At 56.5% G+C, this 19,054-nt stretch overlaps 1 protein-coding gene across 8 annotated transcripts in view; it reads right to left on the bottom strand.

The window, feature by feature from the left end:
- Positions 1-1,310: 1,310 nt before the first annotated feature.
- RABEP1 (rabaptin, RAB GTPase binding effector protein 1) overlaps positions 1,311-19,054 on the bottom strand; it is a 184,243-nt gene continuing 166,499 nt past the window's right edge. For all 8 annotated transcript variants that reach the window (XM_082707826.1, XM_082707825.1, XM_082707828.1 and 5 more), the window contains 8 exons: positions 17,695-17,811; positions 11,668-11,766; positions 7,998-8,138; positions 5,377-5,566; positions 4,861-4,916; positions 3,311-3,409; positions 2,700-2,816; positions 1,311-2,194 (listed from right to left, as the gene is read on the bottom strand). In XM_082707826.1, the coding sequence (XP_082563952.1) occupies positions 2,093-2,194; positions 2,700-2,816; positions 3,311-3,409; positions 4,861-4,916; positions 5,377-5,566; positions 7,998-8,138; positions 11,668-11,766; positions 17,695-17,811 (921 nt within the window). In that variant the 3' untranslated portion in view covers positions 1,311-2,092. The remainder of the gene's footprint in view (positions 2,195-2,699; positions 2,817-3,310; positions 3,410-4,860; positions 4,917-5,376; positions 5,567-7,997; positions 8,139-11,667; positions 11,767-17,694; positions 17,812-19,054) is intronic.

Below are 19,054 nucleotides of genomic sequence, written 5' to 3' on the forward strand. Positions count from 1 at the left end.
CGGCCGTGCACTGCCCACTTCCCCGCGCCGGGTCTCCGTGCTCCAGCCAGACAGTGGCTGCAGTGTCCAGGAGCGGCGGACAGAAACCTGGGATGGAACGGAGGTGGCTACTGTTTCATGCCAACACTTCATCGAGGACACCTCGAGCACGGTCAGACGGTCGCCCCGGAGGCCCACTCAGAGCCAGCGCAGGGGCCACCGATCCGTGGCACTGGGCTGTGCGCTGTCCCCAACGGGCACCAGGTGGGTCGGACCTCAGCAGGAGAGGAGCCTTGCCGGACACGGGTCTGTCCGTCTCTAGCTCTTGCCCGCGGGAGTTCTGGAAGGTAGGCAGGGCTGAGCAAACACCGCAGAAAGCCTGGAGGGAAGGATGAGTCAGCCGTGTGCGGACACGAGTGTCCAGTCGGAGCGCGAGCACAGGGACGCCTGGGGAGCCCAGCTGACCTGTCCTTTGTCTGCGGGGACTGAACTCCTCGGCCGGATCCCGTCACCCTGCTTGCGGGAAGTGCTTCCTCCCTGGGTAGCATCGCTGCGGTCTCACAGAAAACAGCAGAACCCGGGGGCTCTGTGGGGCTGGGCTAGGAAGTTCTCAGCGGGGCTCCCCCAGTTCACCGGCGGTGCCCAAGGGAGGAATCGGTCTGTGTGGGGCCGGCATCCCCGGGAGCAGGTGGACGCTCTGGGGAAGGTGGTGGCCCAGCTGCGCCTCGAAGTCCACCCGCGGGTCGTCATGACCGAGTAGCACCCTCTACAGAGACTTGACAGAGATTTTTAAAAACGGATTTTAATGTTTTGTGCGTGACGGGCTTAGAGCACGATTTCCACAGTCAGCAGTTACCGTTGGATTCACGGCTAAGAATGGCAGCGGGACCCTCGGAGTGAGTGCGGCCGTCCTCCTCTCGTCCTGGGGGGCACAGGGGTTCAGGGCGGCCCAGCCTGCGAGACCACCTGCTTGGACCTGTGAGTCCACGCTGGCCAAGCCGGATCCTGTCGCAGCCACTCCCGCCCACCAAACTCCTTCATGCGCCTTGCTGTGCCACGCAAGCACGAGGGCCCCCCGAGGACGCATGTGTGCGCCGGGCCCCAGCATCCCCCCGTGGGCCAGCAAGAGCCCGGGACCTGCTCTCCAAGCTCCCTGTGGCGGGGCGGGGTCCAAGGCACAGACGCGACCAGCTGGGCTCCCTCGGGCAGTGCCCACACCCCGGCGATGTCCGAAGAGGGACATAAACCAGGCATCTGTCTGGGACGCTCGGAAACAAGGTACACAGGCTCGTGGACTCGAGGTGGAAATAAGCAGATGCAGAAGTTCATACTAGATGTCAGAGCTTGTTTTATTAATATTATTTTTCCACTGATCCAATAACTAAACTAAAACAGTTTTCGGAAGAGCAGACGTGCCCGTTCAGCTTAACCCTGGTACCTGTGGGCCCGCAGAGCGCGTCCGGGGGTAGGAAGTGCTTCCACGGCCTCTTGTGCTTCTCCGTAAACCTCGGATTCCGGTGCAGGCATCCCCACCACCCTCGGGTCTCACAGTCAAGTCAGCGCCCGCGTCGGTGGTGTCCCCACCGTCCCGTGGCTCTCAGGCAGGTCTCAGTCGTGCTGAAGGTCCTCCGACACGAGACAGGACGGTAAAAAGAAACACACTGAGCTGAGCAGTGCAGTCCCCAGCCGCCAGCCTGCTCTCCAGCTGCATATTTTAATATAAAATACTCGTCCGGCACACGACACCCCTCCGGAGCTGAACACGGTGACCGGCGCGCTCCTCCTGGGTCTAGGACAGAAAATGCAATTCCAAACACGATCGGGATGTTACTTTCAAGGCAGGAGAATGTTGGAGAAAGCAGCACTTCCTCCGCCACCGAGCGGACCCCAGCCCCTCGGAGTCCAGGGTGTCCCTCTGTCCCCACAGGAAGTCCTTCCGCGCACATCCCCCGGCCAGTCGCTGCTCCTGCACCGCAGCATCGTCTCCCACCAGAAGCAAGCGTGGCTGCAGGCTCCTTCCTCGTGACTTCTTCAGTTAAGAGTTAAATAAAATTAACGTTGCTCTAAAGAGGAGGTAAAATCCCAGGGTGCGGGCCAGCGTCTGCCGCGCACGTCATGTCTCGGGGAGCTGGTTGATGTCGGTGAGCTTGGTGTCATTGAGGATGGCCCGGATCCGCTCCAGGGAGCCCGCCTGCCGGATCCGCTCCAGCTGCACCTGGGAAGCGACAGGGACACGTGCCTGCGCCTCGGGCCGGACTCTCCCAAGGGGACTCAGTTTCGAGGCGACCGGGCCCCTCAGAGCAATTTGCTCCCCGGGGGCTGCTGTGCGGCGGGACTGCAACAGGGATGACCCCCGACCCCTGGCCTCGCAGACGCCACAGGCTGAGTTCGGGACACAAACGAACCGCGAGCTTCGAGGGTTGTTTCCAATCTCCCAAACATCCGTGCAGGCGTCCGCTGGGCCCAAGGCCGCAGGCACCCCACAGCCGGCTGTGGCGGTGGACAGGACGCCACGGGGAGGACCATGCCAAGCTGGGCCTCAAAGGAAGGGGTGTGGGGACGGGCATGGGGCGCCCACGGCAGGAAGGCGGTGCTGGGGGTCAGGAGAGGAACCGAGTGCAGGCAGTGGCCCGGCGGGGAAGGGTCTCGCGTCTGTGCCCACAACCACTTCCCTCGCAGAGCCGCCAGGGAGCGGGACCCCGGGTCCCCGCGGGCCTCACCTGCAGGGTCTGCGAGAGCTTCACGAAGTCCCTCTGCACCTGCTCGCTGACGTCCAGCTCAGTCTGCAGTCGCTGCGCTTTGTTCTTCTCCTCGAACACGAGCTGCTCCGCCGCCGTCTGCGAGCGCAGTCCACCGTGAGGCCCGGGAAGCCATGGTCACGCAGCCGCGCACCGGCCCCGCACAGCTGCCCTTGCGGCGTAAGGACAGAGCCACCACCCCAGCACCGCCACTGTTCAGCAGAAAGCAGTGGCCGAGAGGAGCTACCTCGGCAGCAGGGATGGCCCGGCACCTGCCATAGCGGCTCCCATGAGCCCGTCTGCCCGGCCAGGGAGCCCTCCCGCAAGATGGCAGGGGAGCCTTTCTCGGGACATGGGACCCTCCAGTACCGCGGCTGCAGTCGGCCTCGTGGAGGTGGTCCTCACCGGGCTGGCCTCAGGCTGCGCGTACATGGGGGACGGGCCCCATGGACGGCCCAGAGCAGCACTTGCCATGGCGACCTGACAGGGTCCTTTCCCGTTCGCCTGCGGATGGCTTCGGGGGATCCGGCCCCAAGCTGCCACATCCTCCCACACAGGCACCATGCAACCCTGTGTTCCCGGCGCCACATCACCTTAGCCGCCGTCTCCTTCTTTAACTGCTCTTCCAAAGTCACCTTCAGCTCCTGGAGGCCCTCGAGCTGCTGCGACTTGTCCCTCAGGGCAGCCTCCAGCTGGGAAAGGGGAAAGCCGAGCTGGAAAGGGCCTGGGGCCCAGAGCAGCAGCCCCACCCTCAGGCACCCCCGGCCCTGGCCACCGGCTGCCTGCGCCATCCCCACCTGCTCATCACTGCGCCCCAAGACCTCCTGCCTCATCAAATATCCATCAGGTCCCTACTAGGTCCTGAGGCCTGGGGACAGAGGTCAGGAGACAGACGTGCGTGTGACTGATGGTATGTGACCACAGAGAAGCAGAGCGTCACCCTGCCAGTAAAGCTCACGTGACACTGACCCATAACGGAAACATTTTCCAGGGAAGGAGGAGGGTGGGAAGGGGTGAAGGCGGGAAGACACGTGTAAGAGCACTCAGAACCAGGGTGAGTCCCTGCTGCAGCAGGCCCTGCGGGTGGACCCTGAGAGAGGCCCTGAGCTGGGCAGGGGACACGGGCTCCATCCTGGCGATGGCAGGGGCTACAGGGGGTTTGACAGCGATACAATTGTGTTTGCGTCCTGATAGTTCTGAAAGACCCCTGGGGCTTCACTACGAAGAGGACCCGGGAGGCGTCCGTGTTGGAGGCAGACGGAGGCATCAGGCTGGTAGAGCACGGGGGCCGAGCACTTAAGTCCGAGCCCAAACAGGTGATGCGTGCGGACAAGACTGAGGTGTGCCAAAGCGGGTGTGGTCTGCCCGTCTGCCCCCCACAGCGCAGGAGCCAGAATTGTGGTGCCGGGGACAGACCAGAAGGCGCGACTCCTACCGGGGTCCACAGCGTGTGGTGGAAAGTTTTCCACTGTCAGGAGGTGACGGTTTCCAGGGAGGGAAATACCAAGGACGCAGGGCCCAGACAGTAGGATGGGTGGTGCCGAGACCCAGCAGAAGCCGTCCCTTCCCTAAAGGAACGTGAACGGGCCGGGAGCACCACCAGCAGCGAGGTCACGCGGATGGCCGGCGGGACCGTCACAGCTGAGGGCGAGGGGCCTGAGGGGGCTGGGAGGGGACAGCAGATGGGCACAGGACACATGGGGCTGCTCAGCCAGGGCCGATGGCAGCCCAGGCCAGAGAAGGGCAAAGGCCAGGCCCCTGGGTGTTGCCAGAGACAGTGTGAAGAGGCAAGCAGCCAGGAAAGAGAGACGGCAGAGCCACGGGGAAGCCGTGGCCAGCGAGACAGGAGAGGAGTGGACGAGGGCTCAGCTGGCCGGGCTTGCGGGATGAAGGGCGTGCCTGGTGGGGGCGCAGGCCATGGGGCAGGCAAGCAGCGGTATTGATGTCAGGATTGCGAGCCAGCTAGAAACACCCCCTCCTGCTTGTAGGAGACCCTTTCCACACCGATGCGCCCTGACCCCACCCGCCTGTCCCGGAGCCCCAGCAGACACCAGGCAGCCGCTCCCTGCGGGCGGGACGCAGCCCGTCTCCCACACACGACTCCCAGCTGCGGTGCAGTCCCCATGGACCTCAGGAGACTCACCTGTGCCTTTTCCACTTTTATTCTTTCTAGTTCAGCTTTTAGGCTAGACACGGAAGCTGGAAGGGAAGGGGGAAACGTCAGCCTTGCTGAGGTCTTCTTCATTCACACTCCCTTCTCCCATAAGCTTGATCTCAAGGAAAGCAGTCGGACCCCAAGAGCAGACCAGTGCCCCCCTCTCTCAAGTGCCCCAGCCCCCCCAGCAGCACAGAGCTCTAGTGCAGGCAGAGGCCACATGGAAAGTGCGTCCTGCGCCAGGTCGAACTCGGGCCCGTGCAGCCCAGCAGGGCTCTGTCAGGAGCAGCAGCTCCACTCCCTGAACAGAGGATTTTCAAGTCCCAATTAAATCTGAATTTACTCCGGATATATCAGAACATCTGAAAACCCCTTCATTCTTTCCTACACCTCCTCTGCCCGTTTGCTGCCTTTCACGTGTATATAATCTGAAAGTCAGCAGCCCGCGGGTGCCCCGTTTCCCCACCCACTTCTCCCAGGCCCCGCCCATGGCCCGGGCCCCACCCAGCTCCTCCTTGCAGTTTTCGATCTCCAGCTGCAGGGTCTCCTCAAGATTCTCCTTCAAACACTGCTCGGCCTGGATCTGCTCTTTGAGGAACAGGATCTCGGCCTTCAGCTTCTCCTCCGTGTGCTCCGCCGCCGTCCGCACGTGCACAATGCTCTCCCGGTATTTGAGGACCAGCTCCCGCAGCGCCTGCAGCCGAGAAACCGGGCTCGCCGGCTGTGCCACACCGTAGAAGCCCCAGACGGCTCCCGCCCCCGCATCCCCAGGCGCCGTTCCAGAGAGAGCAGAAGCTTGCCCTCAGGGTTCCCCGCCATGGCGCACCACAGGCGCTCCAGGGGGCAGAACCCGACACTACGGCCAGAAACAGCAGGGCGGGCTGCGTGTCTCCCCGAGACCTCCTCAGCGGAAAAGCAAGAACGCATGGGACATGCAGTGTGGGCGGGCTGTGCAGGCCTCCGCGGCCCCGCCGCCTCCTGGTCAAACCTGGGGGAGCCGGGTTGAGGTCCCAGCAGGCCACGCCCCCAAGGAAGCGTGACTTCCGCACAGAGTGACCTCACACGCGCACTGACACGCTCTGCCAAGCGCCGGCCATGGGCCACAGGCCATGAGGCACGCTGGGACAGACGCCGCAGGGCGAAGAGCCGCTTTCCAAGGGGAGTGCCTGTTTTTCTATAATAAACTCAGTTTAAAACTTATTTCCCTGAATCGTAGTTGTCTTCTTTTTTAAAAAGTCCAATTACACCCTAAGGCAACTGTGAGGTAAACGTGGACTCCTCAGATCCCCGCCTGCAGCACCTGAAGTCAGCTCGGGCAGAGCAAAGAGCACCCAGAGACCGTGGGAGGAAAGCCCCGAGATCTCCTCCTGGAGCAGGTCTAAGCCTCAGTCCCCCTGCCTGCACCGGTCACACAGCCTTCCGGCATTCCAGGAAGTGTGCTCAGTCCCGAAGTTCAAGTCTAGAGAGCCTGGAAAAGAGGAGCCCGCCCAGGCACAAAACCGCTCATCAGGGAATGGTGGGGAGAGCGCGAGCAGACCGGTCCCCAAACTCTCTCTGCTGAGATCAGCCACCAGTTCCCAAAGCACAGCGCCAGTGGCCTGCACGGAGACATGAGGTCGGGAAGGCAGGGGCCAGACACAGGGCGCTGGTGGCAGGTCAGCGAGGTGGCCCCATGAGTAAATAAAACCCAGTGGTCGTGTTCATATGTACACGGGGGGAGGGGGGTGTAAAAAAAGGAGGCGGCCCAAGTTATAGAGGTTGGATCTGCAGGGTAGGATCAGGGAAAACTTGCAAAATTATAAATTTCTGTAGTGTTGATACTTAGATAGTTAACTATTGTAAGTTCTTTTTTTAAAAAAATGGAAACAAAAGATCTCACAAGTAACAACTGCTCCTTGCCTGTACTGTCTGCATCTCCTGGACTTGGCCTCACAGGCAGCTGAAGGACCTGCCGGTGGGGAGCACAAGGGTGGGGACGGTGCGGGGCTGCGAGCGCACCCGGCCCGCCTGGGACCCAGATGGGAGACAGTCACGAGTGTTTCTGGGAAGCGGGCAGCTTCACAGCCCACGTCCGCCCAATGACAGAGGAACAGAAGCGACCCCACGTGTCGGTGAAGTTAAGTGAGGGCAGGAGGGTGGCAGGTGTTGTTCACCCTCCCCAGGCTGGTACAGAAAACCAAGCCCGGCAAGACCTCCTCGCCCTCCATTTTCACAGTGCTCCCTGGGGGCTCTGCAAATTGCTGCTCTGGTGAGGGGCTTAGGTCTAGACCAAGCATGCGTAACTCTACAGTAAAAAAGACATAACCCAACTCAGAAATGAGCCCAAGATCTGAACAGACTTTTCTCCGAGGAACACAGACGAATGGCCAATAAACTACGGGAAGACACTCACTACCACTGCGCGGGCACGGAACACATGAGAACCAATAGACGCTGCTCCACACCCGCCGCGCCGGCTGGAGTAAAACAGTGAGACTGGCACCAGAGGGGATGGGCAGCAGCCAGGACAGCGGGGACAGGACCAGTGGGACAGCGACCAGTGGGGACGGGCACCAGCGGGGACAGGAGAGAGCCTCATGCAATTACTGTGTAGCTCTCACAGGCCCTGTGACTGAACCTCAAGGTATGTCCCCCAGAGAAACCCACACGAGCAGCGGACGTCCACAGCAACATCATCCTCAGCTGTGTGCACGAGGAGACCCCCCCCCGGAGGCCCACCCAGAGGCCAGCGGGTAAAGAGAACATCCACGCGGCCAAGACAAGGGCGGGCACTCGGATGCGGCTGTGCGGTGCAGTGACCGTGGACAATGGTCTGCGGCAGTGAAGGACCACACACCGCCCACACCGCAGGGTCCCAGCCGCGCACAGCACGGCACGGCAATGCTGGGAAGACAGGAACTCAGCAGATGCTCCAGGCGGGGCGGTGGGGGGAGAAGGGCCCAGGCGTCTTCTGGAGGTGATGCGCACATTCTGAAATTATGGGGCTGTATCCGAGAGCCGCTGGCCCCACCGTGCTCGACGCTTCCACCGCACTCCACCTGCACGGCCTGTCACGCGTGAGAACCAGCCAGCGGCCATTTCAGAAGCCGTGCATCCCTGCTCCTGAGCCCGGGGAAACATGGTACCTCCAGAGTGTCCGGGAGCACGGAGTCTTCCGCCTGCTGCAGCGACGCGTGCAGGCTGTGCTTCCCCTGCAGACTGTCATTGTCCTTCTGCAGCCTGGCCAGCTCGTCCGCCACCTGCTCCCGCGACCGCAGCAGCACTGCCTGCAACACACGCCAGAGTTACCACCGCCGCTGCAGCCGGGAGACACTGGGCCAAAGCAGTGGGGGCTGGGCACGCGAGGACACTCGGAACGACCGCCATGTCACCCACAGGGGCTCCTCCCTCTCGAGGACGCAGACAGGAAGAAGCGTCTGAGCCCGTGCTCCGCGGTCTCCATGGGCAGCAGAGACGTCATGACCCCTCCCCCACTCCCCTGCAGCCCCAGGCCCTGCAGCTGGGGCTTCACTCAAACAGAGCACATGTGGGAGCATACACCGCATGACCCCGTCTCCCCACCAGCTGGGACAGCCGAGCAGCACCGGCTCCCTTGCACAGAGTCCACGTCTACACAGTCAGCTCAGGTTCCGCACACATGGCCCAACGGCCACGCGTGCTGCCGTCAGCAAGAGGACCCCTGCTTGGAACTATGGGACACCTGAGCAGCTCGTTCCTAAAATGGAACCAGCGCCCACGTGTGTTTGCATGCTGATGCACCATACAATTGTAGGTATTTGATGAGGATTTGAATCGTTATAAAAATTATCCCAGCTACTTTGAGCATATGATGAAATTCTACACAAGTATCTGACTTCTGCTAACTTCACCCGGTCATTTCACCGGAGCACGTGTATAAACACAAACTGTGCGCTCCAAAACTCCATTAGCGGCGGCGGCTCTGCAAGAGGCATGCACTATGCAGGGGGACAGAGATGAAAGCTGGAGCCCAGCCTGGACAAGCTCACAGTGCAGGGGAGGAGAGCTCGGCAAAGTGACAAGCCCCGGGAAGTACAAGCACTAGGATGGGGACGGGGGCAGCAGGGATGACAGGACAGAGCAGTTCCAAGGGGAGAGGCTCAACGTCATTTCCCATAGAAGGGGACTGCAGCATCCGGAAGGTCGAAGGCTGCTGGCAGGCCTGCACGGTCACGCATCAATCTCAGTTCATTCTGCGGCTCTTATCTGCAGGTCTGAAACCACTGGGCTTACGTTCCCCTTCAGCCCTTTCACAAAATAGGAGCATCCCACTCTCTCTGGGACATGAAAAGGGGAAAAAAATAACATGGGTATAACTTTTGTAAAGAGAAAAGCATGAGGATACACCAAAAATATATTTAAATGATCCTACAAAGGAGGGGGCAGGATGGACTGAAAGGAATAGGGAATGGAAGAAGTATGAACATTTATCCATTTTTATAATTTTTTTTTTAAAAAGACTTTATTTATTTATTTGCCAGAGACGGAGAGAGAGCGAGCACAGGCAGACAAAGAGGCAGGCAGAGGCAGAGGGGGAAGCAGGCTCCCTGCCAAGCAAGGAGCCCGATGTGGGAGTTGATCCCAGGACCCTGGGATCATGACCTGAGCCCAAGGCAGCTGCTTAACCAACTGAGCCACCCAGGCATCCCGATCCATTTTTATAATTTTATAAACCATGTTGCATGCCTCCCCAAAAAAGTAAATCAAAAAAGAAAAAAAGGGAAACCCAAAAATGTCACACGGACAGACACAAAGGGAGCTCACCCTGCATGGAAGCGGTAACATAACCACAGAGGAAGTAGCTAACTCCAGGAGCTTTGGAAACATAGCAGGTGCACTGCGAATCCTCAGCTGAGACACATTCTAAGAGCAAGAAGTGCTACAAAGAATCACAGAAACTCACTCAATGCTCTTGCTGTTGGTGGCACTACACGGTCACTCAGAAACCGTGGTGCCCCCGCCCTAACCAGGTGATGGCCGCCGCACGGCAAGCCCCCTGCCCCACAGAGCGCCCCACAGACTCACTGCGCCTCTGTGCTGCTCGTGCCCAGATGTCTAATCTGAATCGAATCGCGTGGAATAATCCAACACGTATTCTAGGGGGCAGCTGGTCTGGGCTCTGCAAAATTGCTAATGTCACAGACGACCAAAAAAACCAAAAACAAAAAAACCCACCACCAAAATGGTAGATGACTGTTCTAGATTATCAGAGACTAAAAGAGAGTAAAGTGACAAGACAGCAAAAGACAGTATGTTACCCCTGACTGGTTCTTCCACCAAAAAATCAGAATAAAAAACCAAAACCGCCCCTACGAAGAACCACGCACTTTGGGGACCCTGGTCCCATTTTAAGGGTACGAGAACAGTGCCGTGGTGGAGGAGAAGCACCCCTCCTCCGCTCTCGGGTGACGCGTGCTCAAATATTCCGGAGCAGCACAGTGTCGGCGAAGGATTTCCAGGTGGCTCAGAACACACACACACACACACACACACAGAGAGATGGTAAAGACGGAGAAGCCTCAGCAGTGCATGAGCAGGTGCGGCCCAACACTGACAACTGGGAATGCTAACTGAAGACACGAGGAGTGTCCATTCCATAAGCCGCTGGAGACGGACATGCTCCCAGACGCTGCTGGGGGAACGCGAAGATCCCAGGCATGGCCACAGCAGCTCTTGTGTAAAGGGGCAAAGACACGGGGTCTCTCTCCCTCACTCCAAGAACCTGTGCAGGTCACGTCAAGAAAGAGGTCAGGCAGCAGATGGAGCAAGGGCCCCCAGCCTGCCTTCGAACACGTCTCTGGTCACCTGCCACGCGCTCATTCTAAGCGGCGTCCACTCGGGGGGCGCGGGCCGATGTGTGTGGAAGACAGGCAGAGGAGAGAGTTGCTAAACGCTGGAATGCTGTCAGCATTAGCAGTGGCTTTTGCGCTGACAGTTACCGTGTTGTACCCTCCGATCGACGAGAAGGTATGAAAGTCACTGGTCAAGGGTCAGAATGAGATGCTCCAGAGCCTAGGGCTAGTATTTCGGGACCAGCTCCAGAGGCGCTCAGACGCTGACCCAACGCCAGCCAAGAACAAAGCACTGCTGTGCCCAGACAACCGAAGGCCTTCCCCCATCACCACTGGCCGAGCAGGATGCGAGGTGGCTCTGGCCGGCTCTGCCAGCTCGGCCATCATCTTACAAGGGCCATCGGCGTCGGGTTCCAGCTTCAAGAAACTGAAGCAGAGGCGGATGGAGCTGGCCCAGTGGGGAAGGAGGCCTGGTCCCAGGAGCTACCCTGCAGGGTTCCCAGCAGCTCTTCCTCCAGGAGCTGTCCGCCCCAGCCCTCAAGACAGACAGACGGCCCCGTGCAGCACCGCAGCGATGGTGCCCATGTCAGTGGCCTGGGAGCCCCAGGAGCCCTGGGAGCCTGGTTTCGGTCAGGGAGCTGCTCGGGGCAGGTATGGGACGGCTCCAGCTGCCGGGGCTGTGGGGGATTTCAATGTCCACCTCGTATCTGAGCCCACCGGCAGCCCAGAGCTCACCCTACTGAGGCTGCCCAAGTCAGAAAAGGACAGTAAGTTAAAGGTCCGAGTGGTTGTGGTTGGGAGGCAGGTTTAGAAAAGGAGTGGGGTCTTCATGTAACCTCGTCCATGACCAACACTGCTTCAGCCCCGGAGAGCCAAACAGCAGGGCCACTGGGCAAAGGAGACAGTCCCAGCAAAGAGGGTCTCATAACAGAACAAGAAAGGAATCTCTTCAACATGGTTCATGCTAACTTAAATGTCAACTTACCATCTGCTCCTGAACATCCCTTTTTGCCTGGGAAAAGCCCTGCTGTAACTCTTCAAGTAAGCTCTCGGACGCCTGGGCTCTCAGGACAAGTGCGGAGATCTTAAAAGACAAAAGCGCACACGGACAATATCGTTAGGGAGCTGGCGATTCTGACAGGAACCCTTGCAGCCCCGGCTTATCTCACACTCAGAGCTGATGCTGGCTTCATTTGCCACTACTCATCACCACTCACGACGCAGATGTGCGTGCCTCTGCGGGGCCTCAGCCCTGCCGCCACATCGGGCAGCAGGGGCAGTGCCCGGGCTTGCACACCACTGTGCACGGACAGCACTACCGGGCTCTCCGGACTTGGATGACAACCCACGTGGCCTACTCACAGTCCCTGTAAGGAGCTTTTAGGAAAAAGATAAAAAATTCTGAAACTCTGTCAACTAAAAAAACAAAACAAAACAAAAAAAACCACTCACAGTGTAAAGGACAAATAGATTTTCTCTGAACTGGTTTCAGGCTTCAAGATGACTTACTTCAAACCAATAAACACATGATTAACATCACTGAACTCTCAACTCCCTTTGACTTAATGTTCCTGAGACGGGTCCTGTGAGACTCGGGGAGAGTTGGGATGTAACGTTGATAGGTACGTATCAATGATAAAATACAACATACAATACAATATGTACGTAACAATGATAAAATACAACAACACACATGTGTTTAGACACTGAGAACATGACTATCTGCTCCCAGTAACAGCAGATCAGACCGGGGGACCCAACCTTCCTATTTGGAATTAGGAAAACCAGATAAAAATATGAACAATAACTACTTGAAGGCCCTGGAGGAGATGGCAAAAAAGACACAGAACTCTGGACCAGATAGAGGACACATGGAGAGTCAAGCGGTATTTGCAACAGCTCTTCCCTAGAAGCACGTGCTGGTTCCGAAAGAAACACACATGACACCACAAAGCTCAGTGCCCCAGGGTAGGGGGGCAGAGATGAGAGTCCAGAACCCACGATGCAAAAGGAGCCAAGGACTGGGTCCCCAGAGGGTGACACCAAGGAAAAGGGAAGACTTTAACCCAACCTTCACACCTTTATGTACTCTCCATTCCTGTGACTGGATGACAGTGGTCCGGGATTGTGAGGACCACTAGTTGCCTCTCATCAGGAAAATGGTTTTTTTTTTTTTTTAAGAGTTTTAAATAAAACTCTTTAAATAAAACTCTTTCCCTCTTTGAGAGGGAAAGAAGGAGCGGTGGGGAACAGCAGAGGCAGAGGGGGAAGCAGGCTCCCCGCTGAGCAGGGAGTCCAATGGGGGACTCAATCCCAGGACTCTGAGATCATGACCTGAGACCAAGGCAGAGGCTTAACCCACTGAGCCACCCAGGAGCCCCTCTTTTTTATTTTTATTTTTTTAAAGATTTTATTCGTCTATTTGACAAAGAAGAAACAAAAGCAGGAGAAGAGGAAGAGGGAGAAGCAGGCTTCCCGCTGAGCAGAGAGCCTGACTCAGGGCTTGATCCCAGGACCCTGAGATCATGACCTAAGCCGAAGGCAGACGTTTAACTCAGTAAGCCACCCAGGTTTTATGTTTTTTCAATATTTTCACATATAATGTCTAGCACTCAAGTAAAAATGCACAAAGAAAAGATAGGATAAAAACAAAAATAAATAATAACACAGGTAATACAAACACATCTAAAATGAATCCAGATTTGGGAATTATTAGAGAAAGACTGTATCTGACCTGTCCAGAGATTTAAAAGGCAAAATTTAAACCTACTGGAGAACTAGGAAAAACAGAAAGTAACCAAAAGAATATGATAAACAGAAAAAAAAAAATCAACTGTCTTAGTTAAAAATTTCAGTGGATGCATTTTAATAGATCAGACACATTAGAAGAGAAAATGAGTGAGATGTAAAACAGCTGAAAAAAATGAACAAAGACAAAAACGTTAGAAAATACAGAAAAGCCTTAAAAAGCCACGGAGAGACCACATGCGGGTCTAACATGCGCATCTGCAGAGGCACAGCCAGCCAGCAGTAGAGGCAGAGAGCCAGCAGCGCGAATGGGAGGCCCTCGCAGCGACCCTGCACCTGCTGGAGGCCGCTCCCGAGAAGCGGGGCCACGCGTCCACTGCAGACACGCGGGGGTGCAGGAGAGCGAGTGCTCGCAGAAGCCAGAAACGACGCTGCGCCCTCCACCGCGGATCGCACGCATGGGGCCATCTCCCTGGCACCGAAGGACGCGCAGAACATCTCCCCACGGACGCAGCCCGTGGTGCGCAGGAGCCTCCCAGACAGAGGACCCGAAAGAGCCACCAGACGACAGGCTTCCATCTATACGCAGTTGAGGCCGTGCCGCACAGCCCACGGTGCAGGACGCCAGAAGCCCACCTGCCTCTCGGTGCGGCCACACGACAGGGCATGCCGCGACATGAGTTCCCTGTCCCCATCCAGGTGAGGACCGCCCTGGCACATCTTTCACATGTTAAAATCCATCCAAGTTTACACATGAGATTTCTGCTTGCTGTAGGTAATGTCTCAGTAAAAGCAAGTTTGTAAAGGACACATGATGGCTGAGAATATTCCAACTGCGGTGTAAGACATCAATTCAGAAATCCAAGAAACCCTGAGAACCCTAAACAGCGGAAAAGAAAAAGATACACCGAGGTATAGAACAGTGAAACTGCTGAAAACGAAAGCCACAAAGAGCATCCTTAACACAGCCAGGGGAAAAAACAACATTTCACCTAAAGGAGCAACAGTGAGACGCCCACAGACTTCTTACAAGAAACTCGGACGCCACAGCGATGAGCGCCAGAGACAAGCAGCCCCGTGCTCAGGCCCGCAGCCGGACAAGCACCCTTCTTGGATGAAGGTAGGAGTAAGACGGTCGATCTGACAGATGAGAATATGGACGAGTACAGACTTCCAAGATGCATGAGGCCCACGGCGGCCTTTCTCCACGCTGATCACAATGAAAAACTCTGGATAAATATGAAAGCTACCCAAAGACTAAAAAATAAGCAAAAGCAGTCAAGGGAAGGAAGTCCACAGAGGAAAAAGCAACCCCTCGGGGGGTGAACCCATGGTCCCCACGGGGCTCCCCCACTTCCAACTGCCCCACAGGAGGGCCGCCCAGCTGTGGGGGCACAGGGCTGTTCTGGGGATGGACGCTAGAGAAAGGGCATCCACTGGCGCGAGCCCCACACCCACCTCTGAGCAATCCGCAAGTGAACACATCCAACGGCTCCGCAGAGGCTTCGAGAAATGGACCGGTCACCCAAGGTGAGACAGAACTTGCTAACGGAACCTGATCACATTAACAGAACGCTAAGTCTCACGATACAATATCCCTAATTGGGACACCTGGGTGGCTCAGTTGGTTAAGCGGCTGCCTTCCGCTCAGGTCATGATCCCAGCGTCCTGGAATCGAGTCCCACATCGGGCTCCCTGCTCCACAGGGAGCCTGCTTCTCCCTCTGCCACTCTGTCTGCCTTTGCTCTCTCTCTCTCTCTGACAAATAAATAAAATCTTAAAAAAAAAAAAATCCCTAAATCCAGGACACAATCTAAAAGCACCTCACACGGAGAGAATCAGGAAAATGTGAGCAATTCTCAAAGGAAAGGAATTCCCCACACACCAGCCCCACGATGACCCGACAGCTGACAGCTCCGAGGCAGGTATGCGAACCACGCTGCATGAGACAAAGGTGAGCATCTGTGACATGAATGAAAACAGGGCTCGCAGCAGCAAAACAAAAACCCTTTAAAAAGAGCAGCAGGTGAAAAGGTTACTGTGAATCACAGCAGAGAATCTGGCATAGAAGCAGCCAAACCAATCGGAGAGAACAGAGACTAAGCCTGAGCCACAGGCACGTACCCACCAGGTGAGCGACAAGACGACCCTGCGGGGCAGACAAAGGGGGTCTTCTCACTAAATGGTACAGGAACCGGCTAAACATATGGAAAAGATAAAATTTCACCTTTATATCTGTGCAACTACATTAAAAGTCAGCTCTAGATGGGTTTTTAGAGATAAACGTGACTATAAACAATGAAGCTTCTAGAAAAATAATGTAAAACATCTTTATAATGCCAGGGTAACAAAATACTCATTTTTAAAAAAATATTATTATTTATTTTAGAGAGGAGCACATGAGCAGGGAGAGGAACAGAGGGGGAGGAGGAGGGAGGGGAAGAATGCCAAGCAGACTCTGCAGGGAGCACACAGCCCACACAGTCCCAGCACCCTGAGATCACGACCTGAGCCAAGATCAAGAGTTGGATGTTCAGCTCACTGAGCCATCCAGGTGCCCCAAGAAAATACCGTTTTAGAAAACAGAACAAAGGGACGCCTGGGTGGCTCAGTTGGTTGGACGACGGCCTTCGGCTCGGGTCATGATCCCGGAGTCCCGGGATCGAGTCCCACATCGGGCTTCCAGCTCCATGGGGAGTCTGCTTCTCCCTCTGACCTTCTCTTCGCTCATGCTCTCTCTCACTGTCTCTCTCCCTCAAATAAATAAATAAAATCTTAAAAAAAAAAAAGCTACATTAAAAAAAACCCAAAAAACAAAAAACAAAAAAACAGAACAAAAATCACCAATCATAAAGGTCAATAAACCTGGCTACCTGAAAATCAAGAACTTCGGTTCATCAAAAGGCTCCAATAAGTAACAGAAACACAAAATATGAGAGACACGTACCACACAAGTCACCAAAGACTCTAGTAGGATTGTGTAAGGAGCTTCTAACAAGTCAGAAAAATAACCAAAACCAGATAAACAGACAGGACAATCCAACAGACAATCAGCATTAAGACTGGAGAGGACTCCCACAAGCGCACATGTGCACACACACACGCACTGATATCCCAGAGGCCAAGAAACAGGACAAGTGCCACACAACCTGGGTGGTCTTTGGAGAAAGGCACATGCAGCCCCTGTGAGACCCCAGCATCATCTGCCACGACCACAGGCCCACAGGGATCCCCTGTGCATTGTTGGTGAGAGCGTAAATGCAGACGGCCACTGTGGACGACGGTCTGGCCTTGTCACCCGCTGTCAACCGCCGCATGCATTCCAAACGCTCCGAGCTGGAGTACTCCAAGTACAGAAGTACTCCAAGCAGTACTTCTGCTGGTGTGGACCTTATGGGTGGACACCAGCAGAAGTACCAGTCCCACATGGAAATTGCAAAGCAGAATTACTTCTAACACTGCAGAACGGGAAGCCACCCAAATGCATGTCCTGACAGAAAGACGGACAGACCCGTACGGGACAAGTGTGCGATGACCACAAGGAAGCAGCCACCGCTCCCCCGTCAGGGAAGAACATCACGATGCCACACAGAGAACGACAAGACAATACACGTGTCGGACGGTGTCCGAAGTCAGGTGGGGGCAGGCGTGGCAGGCAGGTTCGCATGCGGCTCTTCTGTCCTGACGGGGCTCTGCAGAGAGGAGCACAGGCATGCCAGGCCTGTCCAGGAAGCTTTGAGTTTTTTTACGTGTTACACATTTAAGAAGTCAGTAAGAACTTAAAAAGCATCACTCCTGAGACGTCTGGGTGGCTCAGTGGGTTAAGCCTCTGCCTTCGGCTCAGGTCATGATCCCAGGGTCCTGGGATTGAGTCCCACATTGGGCTCCTGCTCAGCCAGAAGCCTGCTTCTCCCTCTACCTCTGCCTGCCTGTCTGCCTGTGCTCACGCTCATACGCACGCGCTTTCTAATAAATAAATAAATAAAATCTTTTAAAGAAATAATAAAATAAAATAAAAAGCATCACTCCCGTCAGAAAGCTCTGCATGTGCAGCAGGAATACCTGCTGAAGGTAGAAAATGCGAGCCCGCGGACAGCCACGGAGCACAGAGCCACGCTTCCCAGCTCCGGAGGGCCGGCCACAGAAAGCTCGGGCAGGGAGCTTGACTCCCCAGGCGCAGACAGACCCGGGGTCTCGGCCGAGAGACCAGGGCTGGGGTCCAGAGCCACTGCCCGCGGCCACACGGCGCCATCAGCCCACGTACCTGGTGGCCGGCGTCGTGGGCGCTGCGACTCAGGGTGGCCTCCAGCTGCTGCCGCTCCCGCGCTGTGGTCTCCAGCTGCTCGTGCGCCTGCCTAAGCATGGCCTGCAGCTTCTTCACCTGCGGACGGCAAACGCTGGTGAACACGTGGCTCCACGGAAGCCTCTGTGCACTAAGATGAAGGCCCGACCTCCAGAGATTTTAAAGAGCTCATCTGTTTTCCTCCCGAGAAACAGCACGCACTTGTCCATTCAGAAAGGCCGGCGGCATTCGAGGGCAGTGCCTGGCTTGGGCTGAGCAGGCGGCCTCACACATGTGCTCTCATGCGGGAAGGTCGTTCCCCGTCCCATCCCGCATGCCGGGGCCCTTACTCCGCTCTGTCCGCTGCCTCCCACCTGCACCCACGCTAACACTATGCACCTTCTGTGAGACCAACGTCAAACTGTGTTATTTCCCTACTTGGAATTCCTAAAGGCGTCCCAAGGCCCTCAGGGTAGAAATCAGGTGCCGTCCACCAGCAGCGCTCCCCCGTGACCTCACCCTGCCTTCCCTCTGCAGCGTCTTCTCCCCTCCCGCTCCCCTACACAGCCCCGAGCTGGCCGTGCTTCCAGAACACAGCGCTCCCCTTCCTAAGTGTTCCTTTGTGCACCTCTCCTATCCCTGAACACCCTCTCCCGTTTCTTCTCCCAATTTTCACTCTGGCTCTAGAACACACCTAGCTCGAGCGACAACTTCCCTGAGCACACGGCGAGGCCCTCCCGCGTCCCTAGAAAGTGTTTCCAACATCTATGGAAAGCAGTGCACCCGGAGGAAATGAATGGCGGTGGCATCTGGACGTATCAAACCGTCCTCCTAACCTGCTTATCTAATTTTAAGACAACTAAGGAAACAATCTTTACAATAATCAAATAATTTGGAAACAAGGAAAAAATCATCTGTTCCTCCTATGTCCTCTCACAAGCCCACTCTCTGGAGACTCCCCTTCCCTAAGTGTCCTCAAGAATTCGCCGTCAGACACGCTGCTTGGAGAGGGACCTGCCCATCCCCACACACAATCCATCAGGTCGCAATTTCTGTGCCCCTGAGAACTCGCCCCCATCCGCTCAGCAAGTCTGTGACAAGAAGCGGGCAACAGCAGTGAAGAGCCCACGCAGGGTTAAGAGGATGCGCCTGGGAGCTTCTGGCTGGCGCAGCACCAGCGCCCGACCCCCACCCTAGCAGGTCCCAGCCGCGGGAAGGCACTCTGCGGGGCCGCTCCTGAGCAGCTGGCCGCCGTGGGCAAAGGGGAGGGCGTGGGGACCCCGGGTGCCGCTGCCCCTCCAAGAGCCTGGCCGGCCAGCGCAGAAGCTGGTGAGCCATGGGA

Source organism: Mustela nivalis (genome assembly GCF_964662115.1).
Source record: "Mustela nivalis genome assembly, chromosome: 17".
Lineage (NCBI taxonomy): Eukaryota > Metazoa > Chordata > Mammalia > Carnivora > Mustelidae > Mustela > Mustela nivalis.